Genomic DNA, 23428 nt, shown 5'->3' with positions numbered 1-23428 from the left:
TCATATGAAAGGTACATGCTGCATAGCAAGTTCAGCCTTTTCTAAAGAGTAAAACTGCACTGACTTCTCCAAAGACTGTATCATATGCTCTGAGATAGTCCACAGTGAGACTACAGAAAGCACCTACACTTGGGCAGTTAGCAGTTAATTTTCCAAGCAAGCATTTGATTGTAATATGACAAATCCAAAAATTGTTTATATTGCTCTTGAGCAAGAAAAAGAATGTAACTGCACATCTGAAAAACTTGACTGTCCAAGTCTGTATAAATGCCATATGATTTAGTTTATATCATCTAAGGATTAATGCATCTTGGAGGGGAAAAAAATAGATATGCATGAGCTGATTGCCCTGAAAACTACAAATCACTGCAGACAAAATGCAGGTAAAGCCCAGGGATGATGGATTCTTAGAAATACAGTATTTGGAATGTCTACATTGAGAACAACGCCTTCACGTTCTTTTAACTAATGGGATGACAAAGGCACTTCATCAACAGAGAGTAAAGAGAAACAAGTGGCCAAAGATTCTAACAAATATCTCCTCATTCACCAAAGCACTAAACTGATGTCTCATTATAGAAGACAGAGATTTACATCAATTCTTCTCAAAAAAATATCCCAACACTTTTTCCCAAACCCAGCCATGGTGAAATCTTGTTGACTGGTATGCTGGTAATAAACTAAAGTACTGCCAATCTTAAACTTTAAAATACATTTTCTATGGATTGTCAATACAGTTTCTTTCACACAACCAAACCAACAACCCAAATACACACACAAACGCAGAACACCACAACACTGATAAACCAAACACCAAAATAGCCTAGGGAAGTAATATATAACTTGATAAAACAAATAATCAACTATTTCAACTACTAGGAGAAAAGAAACCTTGTGGGTCTGGATTACCCATGCTGTAGAACATGCAGAAGGAAACACATATTTTTAACACATGAAAATGTTTTTAAGGAATAACTTAAGTAAGCCTGAGAAGAAAAATATTCATAGAATAGCACTACTTTTGAAGTTAATAAGAAAAACTACAATATGAGGCAACAGGTCAAAAGGTGAGACATGCTACTGCTATTGAAAACCCAGATTTACTAGATGAGAGTCACATTATCACACACAGAGAACAATGTACACCACACTATCACTTTACTATGAATGGATGTACAAATGAATATAATCTAAATTCAGAGGCAGACTGTCTATCATGTCTAACTAAAACAAAAACAAACAAACAACAACAACAAAAATAAAAAAACACACACACACAAAAAAAAAAAAAAAAAAAAAACAAAAAAAAAAAACACCACCACACCAAACCCAGAACTGCATTATCCAAAACACATTATCTCAGCTTCTTTACAAAGACAAACTTCCATTAAATCTTGCCAGAGTGGTATTTTTCTTATGTCATAGCGGAGAATGACTGGTATTTGACTGCTTTCCACAGATCTGGAAGTATTGCTACTGTATGCATTGTACAAGAAAATCAACTGTGCTCTTAAGGCTACAATGCTTCTGATTTACATATCTAAAGACAGGCAATATAATCACAGAATTTTCTTGGAGATCTGTTCATGAAAGGAGAACATAGTTACAACAGTCAAACTCTGCTGGCAGATCAGATAAAACAACTTTATTGTTGGTTTGTTTTTTGGTGTTTTTTTTTTGGAACTACCATGGTAAAACAGTTGTTTAAGGGCTGTTGTTACAGGAAACAAAGTAACACAGACTAACATACTGGCCAAATTACAATACTGAGCACTGACTTCAGGATATAATTTGCTCATGACCAAGAGCTGGCAAGGGTGGCACCAGTCCTCTAACTGATATTAAATACGTATTACAAACCAATATTTACACCAATCTCCCTCTTTATCAGAGCCTTGCTTGAGCATTTTCTTCATAAGGCAAAACTATAACAATGGTAATGTTAAAGGATCACAATCACTTTTACTTTGCCTAAATCAAGTAGTCAAAACACACTGTTAAGTTGTACAAGGTTTTACTGGGCCTTTGTACCCTCAGAGCAATGCCCACCATTAACAGCATCATGTCAGATTGCAACTCTCTGCTTCCATTCCTCTTATCTACTGCCTATAATTCATTATAAGCAACTTACAAAGAACAGTATATTTTCACAAGGACTCTTGTTATAAGAGGCCTCTCTCTGTTAGCAGTTTCAATAAGACATTATCACACTGCTGTCAATAAAAATTATTTGAAAGAATGGCATTCCTGTCTCATGATTATGACAGAAGGAATGCAAACTCATCTCCAACAACAGATACTTTTATAAACTTGTTGAGATTTCACAGGTAAATGACAATGGCCACAGCTTAGTCAATCCCGTGCTACACATTTCCATGAATTCTCCCCCTTCATGCAACCAAATCAATATTCCCTGGTTTTGTATATTAATTTAATTATGTAGTCATGGATGGACCTGCCTAATTTTTGTGATTTTAAATTAACAAATGAACAAAAAGGAACACGTACTTGGTAATCAGAGCACAGTTCATCTGCTGTAATTAATAACTGGAACTTACAGTTCTCCATACTATTTTTGTTAAGTACAGGCACTTTAGCAAGAGAGTTTTCTTGGTCAGTACAAGGCATCACCAGCCTGCAACTCATTTTCCCTATTTCACAGCTGAAGGAGTTGTGTTTATTCTTTTTTTAAATTTATTAAGGCGTTATAGTGAAGGTACTTTAAAAACTCAAGTGCAGACCCAGGGGTCCCCTCTTCAAGGAACATAAAATTCTTCTAGGAAGGGGAACGTGTGTGTGTGTTCTGTGTAACTTTGTTCCTTATAAGGGAATTTAAAGCAGAAAACAATGGAAGGGGTGGGAAGCACAACTAGGAAGGTGCAGTGAAGTCTGACTGGCAAGCTGGGGAGAACAGCAAGACACCACAGAAGTCTTGGAAGTATCTTACCCCCACCTCTCTTGTTTAAAATTCAAAAATATTAAGTATCTTCTCTATTAAAACCCCCCCAACATATCCCAAAAGCAAACCAACCAACTACCTACAATCCTCAAGATGTAATGTTTTCTGTTTATATTTGCCTGAAAACACTTTATTTATGTTTCAGTACAGAGATCCTGAGGTGGCAAAATCTCTTGGTATCAAATAATCTAGACAGAACTAATCAACAGCATCAGGTAATTCCCAAATGAACATGATACAATAAAACAGTCACAATAGCTAAAATGTATAAAGAGATAACAACATGCAAAAGGCAGTAAGAATTATTGTTATTGTAACAGCATACTATGATAATATTTTACTTGGCAGACCTTGTGTGCAGGAATGAGGTTAATCAAAATTGAGTCCAGCAGCTCCTGAGTTACTCCATCGCCTTCCATGATGATAGAACTCATCAAATCCAGCATATGCATTTGTACCTTCTGGTTGTGGCTATTACTGTGATCATAAAGAATATTATCAATATTAAATTCTCAGGCTGACAAATACTAACAGTACAATCAAGAAACAACATCTAATGTTGTCCAGTTTGCTCTCTCTTACATTCATCACTTCTCAAAACTAATTTACGTGCCTTTCCTCTCTTATAGAAAGGTTCAAAAACACAGAACAATCTAGCTCTGCTTTAAGAGAATCAAAATAAAAAAGGACAATAACAACCAATACAAAAATGGAGATAAACTAACCACAAGGAAGTAGACTGCTGTAACATAGAGAACAAATTTTAAAACACATCTACTTTCGGACACACACCCCTCCATCCTGTCAGTAGTTCAGAGTCATTTGCTTTCATTTATGGAAATAAAGACTTTTGAACAAAACAGATTTATCTGGAGACTATGCAATGATTAAGTCTACTCCCAAACCTGATGTTATTTTGACAGTTAATATAATGGAAGCAATTCAACTTACTTGATAACTGAAAAAAGAGTCCTAAAAAGCTGAATAAAAATTTCATTGCAATCTTCCAACTCAAAGCAGATGTTGTAAGATTTGACCCAAGCTAAATTCTAAAACAAAAATTAGGATATTTAGGCTAGTACAATTTCACATTAGGTAACATAAAGATAATCATGTTAGCAATGGCGGTTTTTTCTATTTAAGAAAAAATAACATACAGTAGATGTAAATGCTTTGGGAAAAGAGAGTGGATATTTGCTTTGCATATAAAAAGCTCCTAACACAGAGGGGCTTTGCAAGATATATCCAGAAAAAGCTAAGTACAGAATGATCTGATTTCTTAAGTACAGAAGCCAACTGACAGAACTTGTTAATATAGTAAGACCTTATTTTTTCTTCATGCTATTAAACAATACAATTTTAAACATCATGTTTTAAACACTGAACATCTTGTTTATAAATTCAATACTATTTCTAAAAGCATACTGAACCCCAGCAGAGTTCTTGTCAAGAGTATGGTTTTGCAATGTTTTTGATGCAAAAATCTTACATTCCTCCTCCTCTCACCAATATAGGTCCATTTACATTTTAATCAGCATTTGAAATGTTCTCTCGATTAAAAAAACCCAATTTATGGAATTGTAAGATAAAGGCTAAATTTCAATAAATACCAATTGTTTTAACATGTCCTCAACTACAGATTGACAAACTTATTCAACACAAGCAGCATTTTAAGTACTAAAAGAAGTAATTCACTGAACTTTAATGAGAATGGTGTGATTTACAGAATAAAAGAAATTTGCCAGGCATACAGGTGCATCAGGAGAACTGATTACACTTCTTAGGCTTACAGAGCTAATACCATCTACTGAGAGTTACAACTACTGTATTACCTCTAATAAGTAAAAGTATCTGTTAAATTGAGGGCTCTTCGTGTCCTCCAAGCCTTTTAATTGTCTTGTAATAAACAAGAATATGTCCTGTCAAAAAACAAAGTTCACAAGCTTGATTCAGCAGAAAGTGAAAATACAATCCTTTAGCAGTGACATCTCTCACCATTTTCAAACTCGTACTGTGAGAACATTAAATTGTCTTTTTTAGGCACCGACAGAAAGCTATCACCAACACAGATACTGGCCATCTAGCATTCCTTTACACATCTCTGGCCCTTAAGTATTACACTGATTTACAGGATTAATGCAACATCTTTAACAAAACTAAAAATCAGCATACATGGAAATAGAAACATTTTTCTGTTGGTTTTGGGTCTTCTTTGGTTGGGGGGCACTGTTTGGTTTGTTTGGGGTTTTTTGTGGGGAGAGGGTGGTTTATATTTTCTTCAGTAAGAATAAGGAAAGAGAAAAGCCTTTATTTTATGAAGCATTTTTACCTTAAGTTTGTCATGGGAAGTATATGGAGCTTCAGGAGCATAGATACGAAAGATATCAGCCAAGCAACATGCTACAAGGAGGCGCACATCTTTATTGGGATTCCTGAGGAAGAATTCAGATGCAAGGTGCAAGGCTAATGGGAGATACTGCTGCTTCTCATCCTCTGAGTCCTGGTCCATATCCATGAAGGTTTTTACCACCATCTGAAAAACACCAGGAAAAAATGTGAGTTCTTTCTGCTTTTATTTCTTATTACTAAACAAGACTTTTTAAAAGGATGCAGTGCTATCAATACATGTTCTGCTGCATAATCACAATTAGTACTTGAATTTTTTTGTTAGGACAAATATCAGAAAAATGGAAGTGTTAATCTGATACTTAAGAATTAACTGAAAACCACGTTGCAGTTGTGCTTATTTTGTCCATCTTGACCTGAGTGAGGTACAGCACAGAAACTGCTGTGCACAGATGATGGTGGAGATGGCAGCATCTCTTCCTCAAAGCAGTCCCATTGCAATTCCAAGTGAGGACTCACCTCAGTATGAATGGTGCAAGGGGCTGTAAGCCATCTGGCCTAACACATGGCTACAGTGCAATGCAGCTGCTTTAGAGCTGTGCCAGGGCTAGAGGAGCCTAAGAGGCCACTCTTAATACTCTGCCTCTATTGAGGTAGAGGCCTCACAAAGTATTTTACACATGCACGATGATCTTTCTATCTAGTTTAAAAAAACTACATACTGGATAATTTAATCCCTCATGTAAAGTAAGCCTTAACACTGCAGATCCCTCTTTCTGCATATTTAGAGCTGCATCTTCAGCCTAATTAACATAATGTAAAAAAATTAACCACATGGTTTCCTTGTTTCTTCTAGCACAGTAAAGAACTATTAACTCCCATGAAATGCCACCAAAATAGTTTATTTTTAATTATTATATGACCCCAGTTAATTGAAATTTCTCAACGTAATGACTGGGCAAAGCTCAGAGTAAAAGCCTAGTATGAAGAAGAAATAAGAAGTTGCAGATAATAAAAAGCTGCAGATTTAACTTTTAGAATAGTGTTTGTTAAAGGATGAGAATGACTTCTAGGATGTCACCACAGAACGGGCAAACGTTCCAGAGACTCTTAGAATGACCACTGTGAAATCAGTCTTTGTGCTCCATTCCTCCATGTCACTTGAACTTCCTTAAGAGTTAAAACTGTGAAAGACAGCCACAACTCTATACCAAGAGGATTTGGTACACCCACTACAGACAGTATACACAGTACACACAATGAAGAGATTCAAGACAGAACATAGAACGATAAATCTTGGGTCAAACACACCTCTAAAATAACAGTAAAACACAAAAAGAAGACTGAGCTCACACAGCAAATAAATATATCTCTTACTCTAACCAGATTTCTTTTGTTACAGTGCCATTCAAATGATTCTAGGGTTGCTTTTCCATTATTAAGCATGTCCCTGCTTCCAACTTCCTGAAAGCGCTGTGTTTCAGCTTTCTTTCCTTCCCGAGTTTTGAAATACAGTTTTAAATTCAGATCTTATGAATTAAAATAAATGTTTAACAGCAACCTCTCCTACAGTACGTTACTTAAAAATCCTCCTCCATTTCTAGAAATGTACAAGTATAATCCAATTTGCCACAAAGAAAAAAAAAGAGGAGACTAGAGAGGAGAAAAACCATACACAACAACAAAGAGAGGGGAGGGAGGAAAAAAAAAAAAAAAAAAAAAAAAAAAAAAAAAAAAAAAAAAAAAAAAAAAAAAAGAAGAAGAAAAAAAAAAAGACTTTACATTTACAGCCCAAGAAAACACAAATTGTATCTTATTGGTCTGTTCCCTTAAAAATATTCTTAAGCCATGTTTAAAAGCCCTAGCTGAAAGCACAAAACCATTCTTCTAGTGACAATTCAGGTCTGCCAGTTACAGGGCCATTTGTTGCTGTGTCCTGGGGTGCATCAGGCACAGCATCCCCAGCTGGTCAAGGGAGGGGACTGTCCCACTCTGCACTGCACTGGGGTAGCCTCACCTGGTGTCCTGGATGTAGCCAGAAACTGATCTGCTAAAATTATATGCTAATGAAACTGAAAATCTAAAATAAACTCTATAGATACAAAAGGCTAAAGTCCAAATAATTTGAGGTTTTGAATGTCCAAACTGGAAACCACTCATTATCACGCTGAGACAGTTTTTATTCCTGAAAAAATGTGATCAAACTGTAACAAGAATCCACCACTTTTTCAGATTACAGCAGTACTGTTTAACTGATGTCTGGCTGTACACTTGAAACTACCTAGAACAATAATATTCATTTATATAAAAAGCATACAGACTTAGCATCTTTCACAACAAAACCCTGTTATTGTACTCAGTGCAAAAAACAAGAGACAGAAAAATATTCTTAATAATATTAATGTAACATCACCCATTCCCTTCCAAACAATTAAGCAGTCAATTAAAACACTAATTCTAGCAAATGTAAACAGAATACAGTTATGCACATTTATGATTAAATTTGTTCTGCACCACTTTTGATTGAATGCATCTCCATTAATTTGTCACATAGTGGTATTTCAGTTAGCTTGAAAAAACGAAGTATTATAACTATTCTAGAAATTGACATTATTGCCATTTTTTACCACAGCACCCTGAAATTCGAATTATCAGAGGAAAATTTTACTCTCCAAGGCTGTGCAAATAAGTAAGTGAAATTATTAGATTATAACACTGAATAAATGCAAATGACTTCACCCAAACTAGCGAGAACAGCTAAATGAAGACTGCTAAAGTCACTCTCAACACATTATGAACATACTGAAAATTGGAAAGTTAAAGCTCCCAGGAAGGTGTCCATCTGATTGTATCAACCATGCAGTGTGCAAGCCAGTCACTCTGGGTTACCCTTTCCCCCGCTGGAGAGAAATACAGACCCTAAGTTCAAGCACAGATGTCTATGATGACATTCACAGATGCTGGCTCAGTTCTGCCCTGAAACTCTGCAGCAAGCATGAAAGCAGCTCAGTGTGACTAGAGGCCTGAAAGGAGATGAACAATATCTGCAGCTTCTCGTGAGACTGTCAGCCTTTGGCCTGCATTGAAACGTACACATGAGGCTGCCAAAGGGCTGTTCACACAGTGCCCACATCTCCCATGCAGCTTACATGTGGCCGGTTTCCAAAGACGAAATCAGCATGGTGGCTTGCCCTTATGTGACTCAGCTGTGCCTCTTGTGCAAGAGCTATGCCTCAGACAGGAATACTAACTTTTGCTGTTCAGCTCTGCCGGATTTAGGAAAATGGCTGGTTAGATCAGGAAGCCCATCAACTGCTGAAACATACTGATTGCTTCAGCAATCTAGGGGGAGAGGTATATAAACACTGAGAGAGGACAGGGTAGTCAGTACAGACAGCAAGAAGACTCAAACCAGCAGTTGCAGAGAGAAAGAAGCAGGCAGACCTAGAAAAGCCTTGCTGCAGTTGGCAGGACAAGCATAAACCTCCAAGCCAGTCACAGCAGGGGAAGGCGTGTACATGTTGCATTTGTTTTACTGTTCTTACACCAGCTTATTCACAGGGCTCCAAAGCAGTAACATTTAACAACCCTTGGCTTGTAAAAAGATCAGGGAAAAATACTCAGTATTTTAAAAATCCCTTTGCAAAGACTGAAAGAAGAAATTAAACAACTGAGAGAATTTGATACCATTTGTGGTAATAGGGATCATACTGTAAAGTAATTTCAGTACTAGGACTAAATGCAAAAGATATTTGAAAGCAAAACTTAACCAAATGGATGTGAGCCCAGATAACAAGAACTAGGACAATTCAAGGAGGGATGCCAAGGAAAGGCTGAAATCACAGCAGACACAAATAATGCAACTCTGTCATCAGAGTGTTTTTACACCTTTCCTGGCAGGATTTAAGCAGTATATAGGTGATTCTTGCCAATTATTATTAACAATAAATTACATTTTTATCTCAGTTCTCACAGTAAAACACAGCAAAATGCTTCACAGATGTCTCTGAAAAAAATAGTTCTATGTGGTGCAGATGTAGGGTGAGAAGTCTTATCTAAGACTACCTGAGGCTGACAATCAGCCTGAAGCATCAAACAAACGTGGAAAAGAGACACGTTCAAGTGTGAAGAAAAAGAAAAGAAAAATACTCAAATCGGGAGAACCAGATGATTGTTATTTCAAAATCTTTAAGTTCCTGACAAATGAAATCACAAATACAGTAACACAGGTTTTATTGGCTTTTCTTTGAATAGCAAACAAGCAAAACAATCCCAAACAACAAACTATATACACACACCCCACCATCACCCCAAGCTAATGCCCAAACAAGGGAGATCCCAACGAAGCACCAAATATTGATGTAACAATCAAGAAATTACATCTTGCCAATACATCCCACAGGCTGACATGAACAGAATCTTAGAATACAAACCAAACCTGGAAAAGGTAAATAAAACCCAGAAGTCAAGAAAAACAGGATAACACACAAAAGGCAAGTTCCTTTAATAAGCCCATCTCAAAACAGCTCATACTTTTAATAAAGATAACACCTTACGCAACACTGACCATGACAAGAAACTTTGTTTGAGCATCAAGAACAGCCACATGGAAACTGAGGAGCTTGAAAGAGATGAAAATTAGGCCAATATTGTCTCCTTAGCCCCTTCCTAAAGTCATAAACTGAAAGAACCTTTTGGAACTGAATGGATTTATTGGTGGACAGTGGTGTTATAACTGACCCTATTTCCATAAAAACCTGTGGTATGAGAAGCAGGAATTGATGGTGATGGCAGAGTTACAGAGTGGCAGAGGATACTGTAGGACAAGAACCGAAACACAAAAAAAATCACCATTGGTAAACCGTCATATGCTTAGTGCTTAAATCCAAGAACTTATAGCTATTAAGGCCTTATCTGCTGTAAACAACAGAAGAGGAGAAAGATGGACATTTAGTGAGCAATTGTAAAGAATTTATGAGGCAACAACAGGCTATGTACATAAAAACAATGCAAATGCAATTGCAGGATATGACAGAAGAAGGAAAGGAAAAATACAGCAATACAACTCATTAAATGCTAAAAATACTAAATGGTGATTGGAAACACATTACTTAGTCTGATTATCTTCACTAATTTAAAAAAAAATATATTTAAAATGACACAGGTAAGAAGGTATTTGCCAAAGGAGCCACAAATGCTTTTCTTCTAAGGAGACATTTACCAGACTGTGCTAATTAAAAACAGCTGAAGACTTCTTTTTGGGGGCAGTACTGTTTAATATCTTGGTCAATGATCTGGACTAAGGGATTGGAAATTCACAGATGACACCAGGTTGGGTGGGACTGTTGTCTGTTGGAGGGCAGAAGGCTCTGCAGAAGGACCTGGACAGGACAGACTGGTGGGCCAAGGCCAATGTGATGAGGTTCAACAAGGCTCTCTCCAGGTCCTGCACTTGTGTCACAACAAGCCCAGGCAGTGCTACAAGCTGGAAAGATGCCCAGCCGAAAAGATCTGGGAGTGCTGGTCCCCAGCTGGCTGAACACCAGCCAGGGTGTGCCCCGGTGGCCAAGAAGGCCAAGAAGGCCAATGGCCTGTGTCAGCAAAAGTGTGGCCAGCAGGACCAGGGCAGGGATTGTCCCCCTGTACCCAGCACTGGTGAGGCCACACTGTGAATCCTGTTCCCAATTCTGAGCCCCTCAGTTCAGGAAAGACATTAAAGTGCTGGAGCAAGTCCAGAGAAGGGCAATGCTCCATTTTCACTACAAACTCTTTGATCTGTACTCTCTGACAAGGCACTTAACTGGCTTTGGATAACTTGGGGAAGGTAAAAAAGTTTAACAAAAGATGGTATAAAGCATTTACACTCTGAGGGGCAAAGACTGCTTTCTTCTTTATATATATCCTGCTCACCAGGTGAAGCCAATGAACAGGGCTTCCAGATGTGATTACAAATGTATCATACAAGATGTGAAGTTGGCACAGCAATGGCAGCCAGAGCAATACCCCCTGACTGGGCAAACAGCTCACCTGGCTATTCCTCCCCTGGGCACTGACCTACGCCAGGCTTTTCTGGGGCATTTGGCCAACTGATCAATCACAAGCAAAGAAGTCACAGATTGGTTATTTACCACTATCTTCTCACTGGTGAAACACCATATTCTGTATTATTTTACTTAGATCAAGCAAGTCAGACTGTTTTCCAAGAACCTAGCCATTAAGTGGATCTGACATATGTAAAAGAAGAAAGACTGATTACTACGTGCAATAAAAACAGTATGGAGCAGATAGTTCATGGATTACTTGAAGTAATTTCCTTGATACACATTTTAAAGTAACTACAAAATGAATTCAAATATCACACAAATAGGACAAGTATTATTACCAAACTGGCAGAGGGATTGTACAATTACCCACATATTGTATCTTCATAATCAGCACATAGTAGAATTCCAGTTCTGTTGTAAAGCTGTAAGATCCCTCACAGTACCATGAATGCAACAGAAGGAGTGGACAAGGCAAATAAAAAGAGAAAAATCAGACGCCTTAATCCAAAATACTTTTCATGGCACAAATTAGAACATGCATTTTAAATTCAGTAATATGCTCTGCAAAAATCAGTCACGTATTGACAGTAAATCAGATTGACATCTTGGTTACAGCAACTCCTATGAACTGCTGAAAGGAAAAATTTCAAGAAAGTATGCTTCCCAAGATTACAGTGGTGCAAAAGGAAGTAAAACTCTGTCCTTCCTTCCCAGCAGAAGATAATCCTAATGCTGTTACCACTGCATGCAATAAATCTTGTACTCTTTGGCCATGAACATGCCCACTGGAAAAATGAGATTCATGATGTGCAAAGAAAATACTGCATGCCTTTTCCTATCACCACAACCTTGTCAAAATATATTTTGCTCACAACTGAGTATTTTAAACAATATCACTGATTTTAAATTTTACTAAAGTATGATTTGGAAGTTTCAAAACCATTTTTGTACACCCTTAGTTCCTTCAGCACCATATGCAAGAGTAATGTGCTTTTTCCTCCAAGTAAATGTACTTTAAACCCAAGTTGATTTCTTTTGTCTTAAGCAGGTACCACTATGCTTTGTGTAAGAACAACCCTAAGTTTATTTACAGTCTCAGTATTGCAACAATATGAAATCTTTATAATCTGTCATTTCTTTAGAAACTATGACTATCTGAGTGATCACATGCAACCAAAACCACAGCTATCTGGAGACAGGTTTGAATTGATCTGGTACATTCCAGGTCGAGTAGCAAGAAGGTAGGTAGACTTCAATGGCCAAGACCATGAAGGGAAGAACTTAAGCTTTTCCAGTGTGTAAACTCATAACAAACAACCTAAACAGGCATGAATTCTTAACCTTACTAGTGGCAAGTTCAGGAAGCCTGAAATGGGCAGCTATAGATAGCCAAATCCTCTTAGATCCCCTGAAAATTTACCTTTACTTCTACTTAGTAAAAACTGGCATAAGATGTGATCACCCATTACTTTAAATTCAAGGTCTCAGAAATGTGTTGCTACAGTAATTTTCAGAACTTGTATCCAATTAACTTATTCATTTTCATTTAATAATCTGTTTCCTGGGGTTTTATCGTGACCTGAGACAGTGTAAGTTTCCCATTTATCTTTTTAAGCCACAACTTTCTTTTCTCTGCTTTCCAGGTTCTTATTATTCTCATCATATCCTCATCTTGTACCTTTGGCAACAAAGGTTCACTACAACTTCAGTATTGCACAAGAGAACATCCCCACAGTATGCAAATGAGAACACTCACCTGATTCAGATAAGGGAAGCCTAAGACAGTATTCACCATTTGACTCCTTACCCAGCACTAAATTCTATAAGGTTCTTCAACAGAAGCTGTTCAGCCAAAGATTTCATTGAGTAGCCTCAACTGATGCATCAGAAGTACCTTATTTAGTCTTTCACAATTTCATGAAGTCAGTTTTATTTTCTCTCATTATTCCTCTTTAATCAACATTAAGCCTAAAAGCTCCCACTGGATCAATTTCACTCAAATGATCTGACTTAATACAAATTCTCCTTGGTTGTGATGAACAAAACTAACTCACCTCATCACATTTCCTAAACAGCTGAAAGGTTTTCAGGTGTGCAAAGTACTACCTGACATTAGGTCACTGTATGGTTTGTCAACAACCAAAATTGTTTCTTGGTATCTACTTTTTACCTACAAGCAGCTTTGGATGCATGACAATACTTGGCTACACAATCCAAGACCTTTAAAAGTTATTTTAATGCAAGAAACATTGAGAAATATTGTTAGTTTGGCTGCACCAATACTGCAATCCCTAAGGTATTTTGTTTTCCCAGCTTTAAACTGGTTCACACCATTTTTCTATGACACAAACTATAGTCACAATCAAATCACACATTTTAACAATGTATACATACCTCTTCTCAAATAATGATAAGAATGCTCATATTTATCAGCACATTATGTTTTCATACTCACACTATTCCCCGCCTCTTACACATTTATGATTTAAGTGAGGTGTCACAGCACCAATTTTCATCTTATTTTTTTTAAGTGATTCAGTCCTCAGCAGCATCTAGTCTTTATTACTGGGAAGATTTGTAATGGTATTCTTTGCAATTTCCCTGCCAAAGACTAATAATTGTTTAAATAACCTAAGAAGGTTCCTAAAGTCACCTAAATTCTCAGAAACTTTGCTTCCACACATATAGATACATAACGAAAGAGGGACTAAAAAGAGTCTATTTTTTAAATGTTCTAATGACAATTCAAGACATCAGTTAGAAGCATTTCCTTAAGAAGTCCTCCTCCCCTAGGTGTAATGGCAAGTGTTATATATGGCTGGGGCAAAACAAAAAAATTCTTCAAACCTTATTTCCCACAATGAAGGAGTTTCTATTTCCAAATGAAGTTTTGCAAATACTTTGATAATACCCTCCAGATATGAGAGGACTCCTCATAACCAGCTCAATGCTGTGTGTCAATTCATTTCCTCTTCCAAAGAGAAGATGGTGCTACCAAAACAACGGGAGTTACATTTCTACTGTGAACTGACTGTAAGGATTCATTTTGAAGTGATTACTTAAGATCAATTCTTACAGCACAATCACGTGTTAGGGTTTTGCATTAAACACACACAGAGAGGTATGCTGCCAGCAACATTGATCTTGTAAAGTCTATATCCATGTCTATTTCTACACTAAGGTACAGGTACATCCCATGGGTACATCCTACACTCTCCTGACTGTCAACCAGAAGCAGGGTACACATAAAGAGCACCATGTTTTTTCCTACTTGCCTGTTGTAGGAAGTTGATCCTGGCTGGATGCCAGACACCCATCAAAGCCTCTCCATCACCCCCCTCCACTGCTGGACTGGGGAGAGAAAATGTAACCAAGTGTTTCTGAGTTGAGACAGAGAGATCACTCACCTAATAACTGTCACAGGCAAAACAGGCTCAAATTAGAAATACTGAATTTATTACTAACAAAATCAGAGCAGGACAGTGAGAAGTAAAACCTTAAAAACACCTTCCCTTCTATCCCTCCCTCCTTCCCAGCTCTACCTCCTCTCTCAGCAGCACAGAGAGACAGGGAATGTGGATTATGGTCAGTTTGTCAGATGCTGCTAGTCCCGCTACTCAGGAGAGGAGGAGTCCCCCTGCTCCAATGTGGTGTTTCTCCCATGGGAGACAGTTCTTCAAGAACTTTTCCAACTGGAGGCCATCTCACAGGCAACAGCTCTCCACAAACTGCTCCAACACGGGTCACTCTTCCACGGGGTGCAGTCCTTCAAGGACAGGCTGTTCCAACAGGAGTCCCCAAGGGGTCACAAGTCCTACCAGCAAACCTGATCCAGCATGGGCTCCTCTCTCCATGGGTCTGCAGATCCCTCCCTGCTCAGACAGGCCTCCCACAGGATCACAGCCTCATCTCAGGTATCCACCTGCTCTGGTATAGGTCTCCTCCACAGGCTGCAGGTGGATCTCAGCATCTCCATGGTCCTCTCTAGGCTCCAGGGACATGGTCTTTACCATGGTCCTCAACACAGGCTGCAGGGCAATCTCCGCACCCCTGTGGTCCTTCGTGGGCTACAGAGTCACAGCTGTTTCACCATGGTCTGCACCACAAAGCTGCAGAGGAATCTCAGCTCCAGGGCCTGGACCACCTCCTCTGCTACCTTCTCCACTGACCTGGGCATCTGAAGAGTTGTTCCACTCACATATTCCCACCCCTATCTTTCTCTGGCTTCCATGAGTGCAGATGATTTTTTTTTTTTTTTCCTAAATCTGTTATCACAGAGGTGTGACCACCATTTGTATTTGGCCCAGCCTTGGCAAGCAGCACGTCCATCTTTGGATCCACCAGGGATTGGCTCTGCCAGACAATGGAGGAAGCTTCTGGCTGCTTCTCACAGAAGCTACCCCTGCAGCCCCTCTTCATTATAAAAGTTTGCCCATGCAAACCCAGTATGTTTCAACACATTAGATTCAATAAATGAGACAAAAAAAAGTTTCTTCTCTTCTTCTTAAAAAAAAAAAAAAAAAAGAAAAAAAGAAAAAAAAAAAAAAAAACAAAAAAAAAAAAAAAAAAAAACAAAAAAAAAAAAAAAAAAAAAAAACAAAAAAAAAAAAAAAAAAAACAAAAAAAAACAAAAAAAAAAAAAAAAAACACCACCAAAAAAAGTGATTTTCTATTTCAGCAATCTTGTAAACTGTGGTGAGCTGAACACCTCCCAAAGCAGAAAATTATGGGAACTATCTGTACCTTGATCTTTAACTGATTTCACAGTCTATTTCTTTTAAAAGAAGGAAAAACCTGAGATTTCTTTTATCTGTGAGTAAGAGAAGAAATAAATTAGAATTTCTTTCATGCGATTTGTTGAATGATTGGCAATTGCACACAATGCCATCACACACAGTATCAGAACAACGGTACCATGGGTCAACAAGAAAATGCTCTTTAGTTATGACATGAATTTTCTGATTTGCTTAGGAGCCAGATTCCACTGCACCTTAGAACTTAAAATCGGGGCAATATCATGTGAGACCCTAGCATGAACTGACAAAACTTCACTGAAGAATTTTGTCTCTTGTCATCTACCAGAGTCATAGTACAATACTCTCAAATTAACGACAATTATATAGAACGCAGAAACTGAGAGTTTCCATTCCCAATGCAAAAGCTGGACGAAAATCAGAATTGTAAAACTGTAAAAATCTTTGATCTTTCACAATCAGAAGTTATTTCTGTTGTTACCACCCAGTAACAACAAAAACAAACCAGCACAGCAAACCAGCTCCTCAGAAGGCACTGGCTGCCCCAGAGAATCTCTGCTAGCAGCTGGTGAGGTGCCAGCTACTGCGCCTACCAACCGAGATGCACTGCTGCAAAGACTTTCTGATCAGACAAATTCTCTCTCTGCAATGAAGCACTGTTTTACCAGATAATTTTGCTACCTATTGAGAGCACTATTACCTGTTTCAGAAATACAAGACCCTCTCCACAGCTCTGTCTTTAGGCAGGCACCAAGATCAAAACTAAGGCACTACAGAATGGAATGAACGCAAAATATAAGAATTTTCTTACTTTGTGGGTTTCTGGTGGTTTCATTTTATTTTTAACTAGCCCCATCAAAAGCAAAGTTTCTGAAAAGTCTTAAAGCATAGGGAAAAACTGATGCAAAACCCCTGGACCTGAAACTTATCTGGAGTGGTTTTCCTGGCTGTAAGTCCTAATTTTTTAATAAGAAGGAAGAAAATTATTTCTTATAAATGTACGGAAAGTATTGCATTTGTAGAATTCATTTAGCAAGCCTCAATTATTTTACTGTGCATAATGTCAAGTACTCCTAAGTAACAGACTGACTTCTGATATATGTGAAATGAATATTTTCAAGAAATTTTCCATTTAAAAATTATCATTACAATGGAGTGAGAGACCAAAGGAAAAATAAAAGCCACTGATATTGCTGATAAAAGGACATAAAAGTCAAATTCACAGTGCTCAGCAAAAGGATGCTAAAGACATAACGATTATGTGTAGGATATTCAGTTTCTGAGAAATAAGCCTGTAAAATCAATGATACATCTATGCATGTGATTCTAACATTAGTAGCAAACAATTATATGGAAAATCCTCAAGAAATTCATACTACGATCACAACTGCCAATACGAAAAGTGTTGGAATATTTAAAATCAAATATATTATTTACAGAAAGCCTTGCCCTGGACTTTACAGGACAGTATTTAAAACGTTTGTTTTAATGTTTTTACTCTTCATTTTACGATACTATATGTAGACTTCTCCATCTTGAGCATTGGAGTAATGTGCATTTGTATGCCAAATGAAAAAGTAAAAATGAAAAGGTAAGGACAGGAGAGCAACAACAACAACATAAGATCAAAAAACTGGTTTTCCCATTTGTGTCTCTGTATTGTACCTGTTTTTATTTGCTGGGTCTTGACATTTACGCCCAATTACCAGTAACAAGATTATGTTTTCACTTGATGCTAACTTTGTTAAACATTTTAACAGTATTTTCAAGCAGCACAGCTACCTTGAGCTGATTGAAAATTATCCCTAATCCAGAATATGCACTCTGTTTATAAAACCATGTCTTTTTCTTACCTAATAAAGAAAAATAAAATCAAATTCCTGCTTTGGGAGAGTTTTAATATACCTTTCTGGACTAGCAGTATTATTTTAGAGGACATTATGTCACATATCTCAGAGCAGTTGTGGCTTTGCTCTGATTTTCTGTGGTAACTTTAATGTCAGGTTAATAGAGTCCTGACTGGGAATTTTTCTCTAGTATTTTGAGAATTTAAGTAAAGCCTTGTTTCCATCATAAGAGTTTGCAACTATTTTTCCTATCAGTTCCATCAAATTCCTTCCTTGGAGATAGCTAGAATATGACCATAACTGCTGTACCTGTGTCTCAACATTCCTCCTACGTAATCACAGTTTTATGGCTACTGATTTTGTTAAGATAAAAAGCAGGCAGTATATCCGATATAAAGTGTTAACAAGTTCCAATAAGGAGTATCTCGTACTAAAACTTCAGTTTTGAAAAATGGAAAGCTCATTGAGGTTCCAAAAATCAGAGAGCACTGCCATTTCCCTGCTTTGCTAGAAAGACTTTATCTAAAGACATTTTTTTTAATTTAAAAAACCCACCTTATGTATTGAATGCTTAATTTATGTATTTAGATACATCACTCAAGTTCAGTCTCACAATTGATGATGCTGAACTTAGCTGAAAGTAACATCTCACTAAACTACATTGCTGGAATCAGCAACCTGCAAGCACCAAATATATTTAAAATAGCTGCCAGCAATATCCTCATAACCTGTGCCTAAAACAGGAATCACACAAAAATCTCTGAAGGTCCAGCACACTTAAAAAAAGCACTTGAGGCATAGAAGCTCTGTATCTGCAAACCAGTTTGGCATGGTCATCCAGAAAAATCACTTATCCTCACTTACCATGACAAAACTTGAGAAATTTCAATGCTGAAAGTACAAAACCACATAAGAGTTGAGACTTGATAGAGGTTCTTGAGGTTATACCCCTTAAATTACTTTAACACCTAGTTCAGTATTACATTAGAAATGTTTTGTTACCCACTAAATTTTAGTTTCTGAGTTTTTTTAAACTCAGTCAGTAAATTCCAGCACTACAACAGATGCAGTGTCTCAAGACAGTGCATGCTCTGCAACAGTGAGTAACTTCTTCCTTCAATTGAAAAAGCTGGAAAATTCATCTGATTCCCTTTCTAAGATCAGACAGCTGAAACAATGTTAACCTGCACCTCAAGCATGAACATAAATTTGCTACCCCGTGGCCACAGAATTTGGTCACTACACAAACATCTGCATCTGTAACACAGTGGCAAAGTGAAATTTGAGAAGCTTAAAAAGAACACACCAAGCTTCAGCACAAAAAATTACGATTGCCCAGAACACATAGAAAAGCAGCCATTTCATCAACAGTACTGGACTGAAGTGGCCTGAAGCCAAAATAATGCCTCATTTAAAAATGATCTTTGTTTCTCTGACTCAAAAACTGCAGAGATTTCACTTCACTTGCTCAGCTGCAGTGATCTCAGAACAGTAGCCCACATGCATATGCTGGAGGTTCAATATATCATAAAAAACCCAATCATGGGGAAAACCACAAAACGGAGGAGGAATGTTACCTGTAGAAGGACAAAACAGATCTCTTTCACGTACAAACTCTGCAGAATGACAACTAGTTGACTAGATGACTGTCAAAATAAACCACTTGGTCTTTCTTAAGCATACATATAAGGCATTACACAAAGGCACAAAATTTAACTTCTCTTATCTAAAACCATTCTAGACTGTATAGTTATTGCCTTGAGGTCCTGAATCCTACATAAAAGTATTATGTCTGTTAAGCTTGCTAACACATGAAGGTCCACTGCTCTTATTTTTCAGGAGCCTTGAATGGCTTTTGAAACCATGAAACTTTTTCATTCATGTTCAGTAAGTTGTATTTCTGGGGGTTTTTCAGCGTTTTAATTTTTTATTTTAAATCACCCTCATGATCATAGCATGCAGATCATGTACTGGTATAATGAACCCATTCACAATCCCTGCCTCCACCCCACCTTCCCATGCAACATACCTTGCTATTTTCGCTTTCTCATCTTCCTATCCTAAAAAGAAAACTCTAACACTGCGATTTTTAATTCTAATTGAATTGGTGGTCTCATTTTAGTTTTTTTTAATTCGAAATCAACACATTTTGCAATTTATCTTCACAGCGAGGAAAAAAAAACTTCAGAATGCACTTTGGCCCACAAATTATAGATGTATGCAATAGTCTTCTAAGCTGCAAGAATTCACTGGACATCCTAAAAATGCTCTTGCCTAAGATTATGATCAGGAAACAAAATCTGTAAACTACAATCTCTAGCATCTAAATCTCAAATATTAAACTGAAGCCACCTAGCACCTTAAAGAAAATTGCTGAGACCTAATATTTTACTATGAATTTTATGGGAGAATAGTGGAGGTGGAAACAAGCAGATGCTGAGCAAGCATCTGATCTTGAGGAAAATTCTTCAGTATTTTTATTCAATAGTCCCAAAATACTGATACATACTGATGCAATTAATTACAGAATTCTGTTCCAGATGCTGAGAGTAAAGCAAATAACCCCAATCCAGATGGGGCTCAAATTCCCAAACAAGGAGAGAGGCCAAAAGATGTTACTCTCCGATTCCACTATTGGCAATTTCCCCACTGAAGGTAAGGATTGCCTGTACAAAGAACCAAAAAGAAGTATCAAAGGGAAACGATCCAGCAAAGAAAACTGAAGGATGGAGGGAAATGCTTCCTGCTGCCCGCTTGAAACCATCACCTTGTTTAACATTACAGGCATCTTTCATTTGCCAGAACTCTGACTGCTCACATATAGGGTTAAAAATGCTAAAATCATGGGGTAACATTCAAATCGGTTAGCAGCCACCTGCATATTGTTGACACTGTGTCTACAGTATTTGTTTCGAATTTGCCTAGGAGCTGCTTTCAGAGGTCAGAAGACAGCTGATTCCTGTGTGAGTTGGGTACTGAGAACCCAAGCAGTAGGAAAGTAGTTTTCAATCACAAAATAAACTCTTCCAATTTAAGCATTCTGTATCCTATGTGCTCATCACTTCCCTCAGGTGAGAAAGCAGTATCTCCCGACCAGTAGTCTTAGAGAAACTCAAGAAACCCAGAACACCTTCCTCTCATTTTCAGTATGATGGTTTTGCAAGCATTCTAGTCAGAATTAAGACAGCACGAAGTAAGTTTAGAGTAAAATACGTAGTAGCCGCCATTCCCATAAATGTACCTAAATTTCTTTGTGCTGGTCAAACCTCTGAACATTTGTTCCATTGGTCATGAACGGCATCAGTTACTCACAGGTTTTCTTCCTACACTATCAAAGACTTGTCAGGTAATTACAGATTTTTGAATCAAGAGTCACTTAACATCTCCAGAATTTATATACAAACAAAAACACTGAACTCCAGGAATCCCCATGTACTACTCAGATGTGAATATATGTAAAGCATATCTACACATTCATTTCTTAAGCAGTGTTTTGAAGTTTTCTGAATTGAAGAGTGCCAGCAAGGGCTTACTTCAATAATAATATAAAATGAAACAACTAAACCCAAGAAGCCACAAACCAAATTATATGAGATGAAATCAAATTATTTAAAAGTAAGGATTTGTATAATCAAAATTATCTACATAACTTCATCGAAAAGTTTCTGGCAGCATTCCCACTCTGCTATTTTCATAGAAGTTTCCATATACAAACAAATTGCTACTAGAAAAGCAGGCAAAATTTAGCTCCAATGTTAGCTGAAGTTTGGCAACTACAGAATTTCAATGCATATAACCGCTAAAAATTGCAAACTCCTTGTAAACACTGTCTCTAAGAACAAACAAAATTATGTTCAAACATATTTCAACAGCAGCTGGATTTTTGGGACTCCTATCAAGGAGCCCTTAATATGTTCTGCACAACTCTCAGGTCCCAAAGTGTAAAAAATATTACTTCAGTGAGTTAAGGAAGAGGAGTTCTCTCTTTCTCTAAGTAATTCTGGTAGCACTTCATGTGCAAGAGTAAACCTGGAGATGTAAGCCCTGTGGAGTGTTATTAACTGGCTTTGATATGACACACACACAAAAAAAGATTCTACTGCTTGCATTTTATCAGTTCATGCTTGGAGGAGAATGCTATTTATGATGCCTATCTGCTGGATAGTACTTTTTTTTTTTTTTTTTGCATTATGTGTGATTATCTGGAAATAAAAGATTCATCTCTGTCTACAGACAGACACACATCCTGGTAGTTAGCACATGTCTTTGTTTAAAGAACAATCAACTACAGCAGGCATCAGCAAGGGAAAAACAGTAAGAATCAGAGCCAGCATGAAGACAAATCTCTTTGCAAGCACTGGCCTATACTGCCTACTCTAGTTCAAGTCATAGCACAAGACTCAGTAGTTTGGCCTGCAGAACAGGAGAAGACCAGTCTAAACATCACAGACTGCATCTCATAACCATAGTACTGGCACAGAAATGTGAGCCATCATGCTTAGGGAGGCCTGAAAAACACTGAATCTCAAATTCCTTCTTTCATACAAACAGGACAGGCAGTAAGAGAAAAAGAGGAAACCAAACAATCCTAGAGAAAGGAGAGTAGTTACCTAATTATTTCTCTCTACTTATTACTGCAGCAGTTCTGAATTCAAACATAAAATCAGTTAATTTTGAAAGCAATTATGTATTAGGATGAATGGTATCTATTACTGCAGTTACTCAGCTGAACATCAGAAAATTCATTGTGGATTCCCCAACACTCACACTTGTTCAAAATTACTGCCACCAGCAAAATCCACACGTGTGTGTATAAACACAGCACTGATCTCGATTGATTGTAACCAGAGAACATTTTCCTCTGTTTCTTAGCTTCTTTTTTCAGACATGTAAAGGCAGTACCTCATTCACTGCACTGACATTTGCAGCTTGCTGAAACAAGGGGCACACTTCATTTTCTTTAGAGATACTGCCTCACAAATGGAGGGGGTGGAGGGGTTTTTGTAGAATTTCTTAGGGTGTAGTTTCATGGCTGTGAGTCAACCAAAATCTGCCAGATCTGTCCCTCCATTATGCTAGCACATGAGTGGCTGATAAGCAATACTACTGAAATATCCCTTTTTCTGCCCAGGTTACTTTTCAGATATATTTGCTCCTTGAACTAGCTCATTACATGGCTGTAAAAATGACAGGGGAGGGTGAGATTATTTCAGCCCAATCTCAGGGTGCAGTTTAATGACTTAGAAATTTACTTAGTAAGGTCAAACTCAATGACCACAGTGGTCCAAATTCACCTGTCACTGCAAGTAACAGTTCACCCTAATATTTTCACAAAGCTTCTGCAAAAGAAATGAGGGGATAGTAGGTGACCACACAAGTCACGCTAATCCAAATGAAAATCCTACCTGAAAAAACTGGTTTTGGATTGGATCAATTCCACAATCCAATATCCTGCAAGATACACCTGGATAGGCATGG

At 37.5% G+C, this 23428-nt stretch overlaps 1 protein-coding gene across 2 annotated transcripts in view; it reads right to left on the bottom strand.

The window, feature by feature from the left end:
• Positions 1-23428, bottom strand: part of PDS5A (PDS5 cohesin associated factor A) — a 78589-nt gene that overhangs the window by 42174 nt on the left and 12987 nt on the right. For both annotated transcript variants that reach the window (XM_066317090.1, XM_066317091.1), the window contains exons 3-6: positions 5289-5492; positions 4792-4878; positions 3911-4008; positions 3310-3436 (exon numbers count right to left, since the gene is read on the bottom strand). In XM_066317090.1, the coding sequence (XP_066173187.1) occupies positions 3310-3436; positions 3911-4008; positions 4792-4878; positions 5289-5492 (516 nt within the window). The remainder of the gene's footprint in view (positions 1-3309; positions 3437-3910; positions 4009-4791; positions 4879-5288; positions 5493-23428) is intronic.

The sequence above is a fragment of the Sylvia atricapilla genome, chromosome 4, assembly GCF_009819655.1.
Source record: "Sylvia atricapilla isolate bSylAtr1 chromosome 4, bSylAtr1.pri, whole genome shotgun sequence".
In the NCBI taxonomy this organism is placed as follows: Eukaryota; Metazoa; Chordata; class Aves; order Passeriformes; family Sylviidae; genus Sylvia; species Sylvia atricapilla.
Note: the sequence above shows the minus strand (reverse complement) of the source record. Positions and strands in the feature narration are given on the sequence as shown.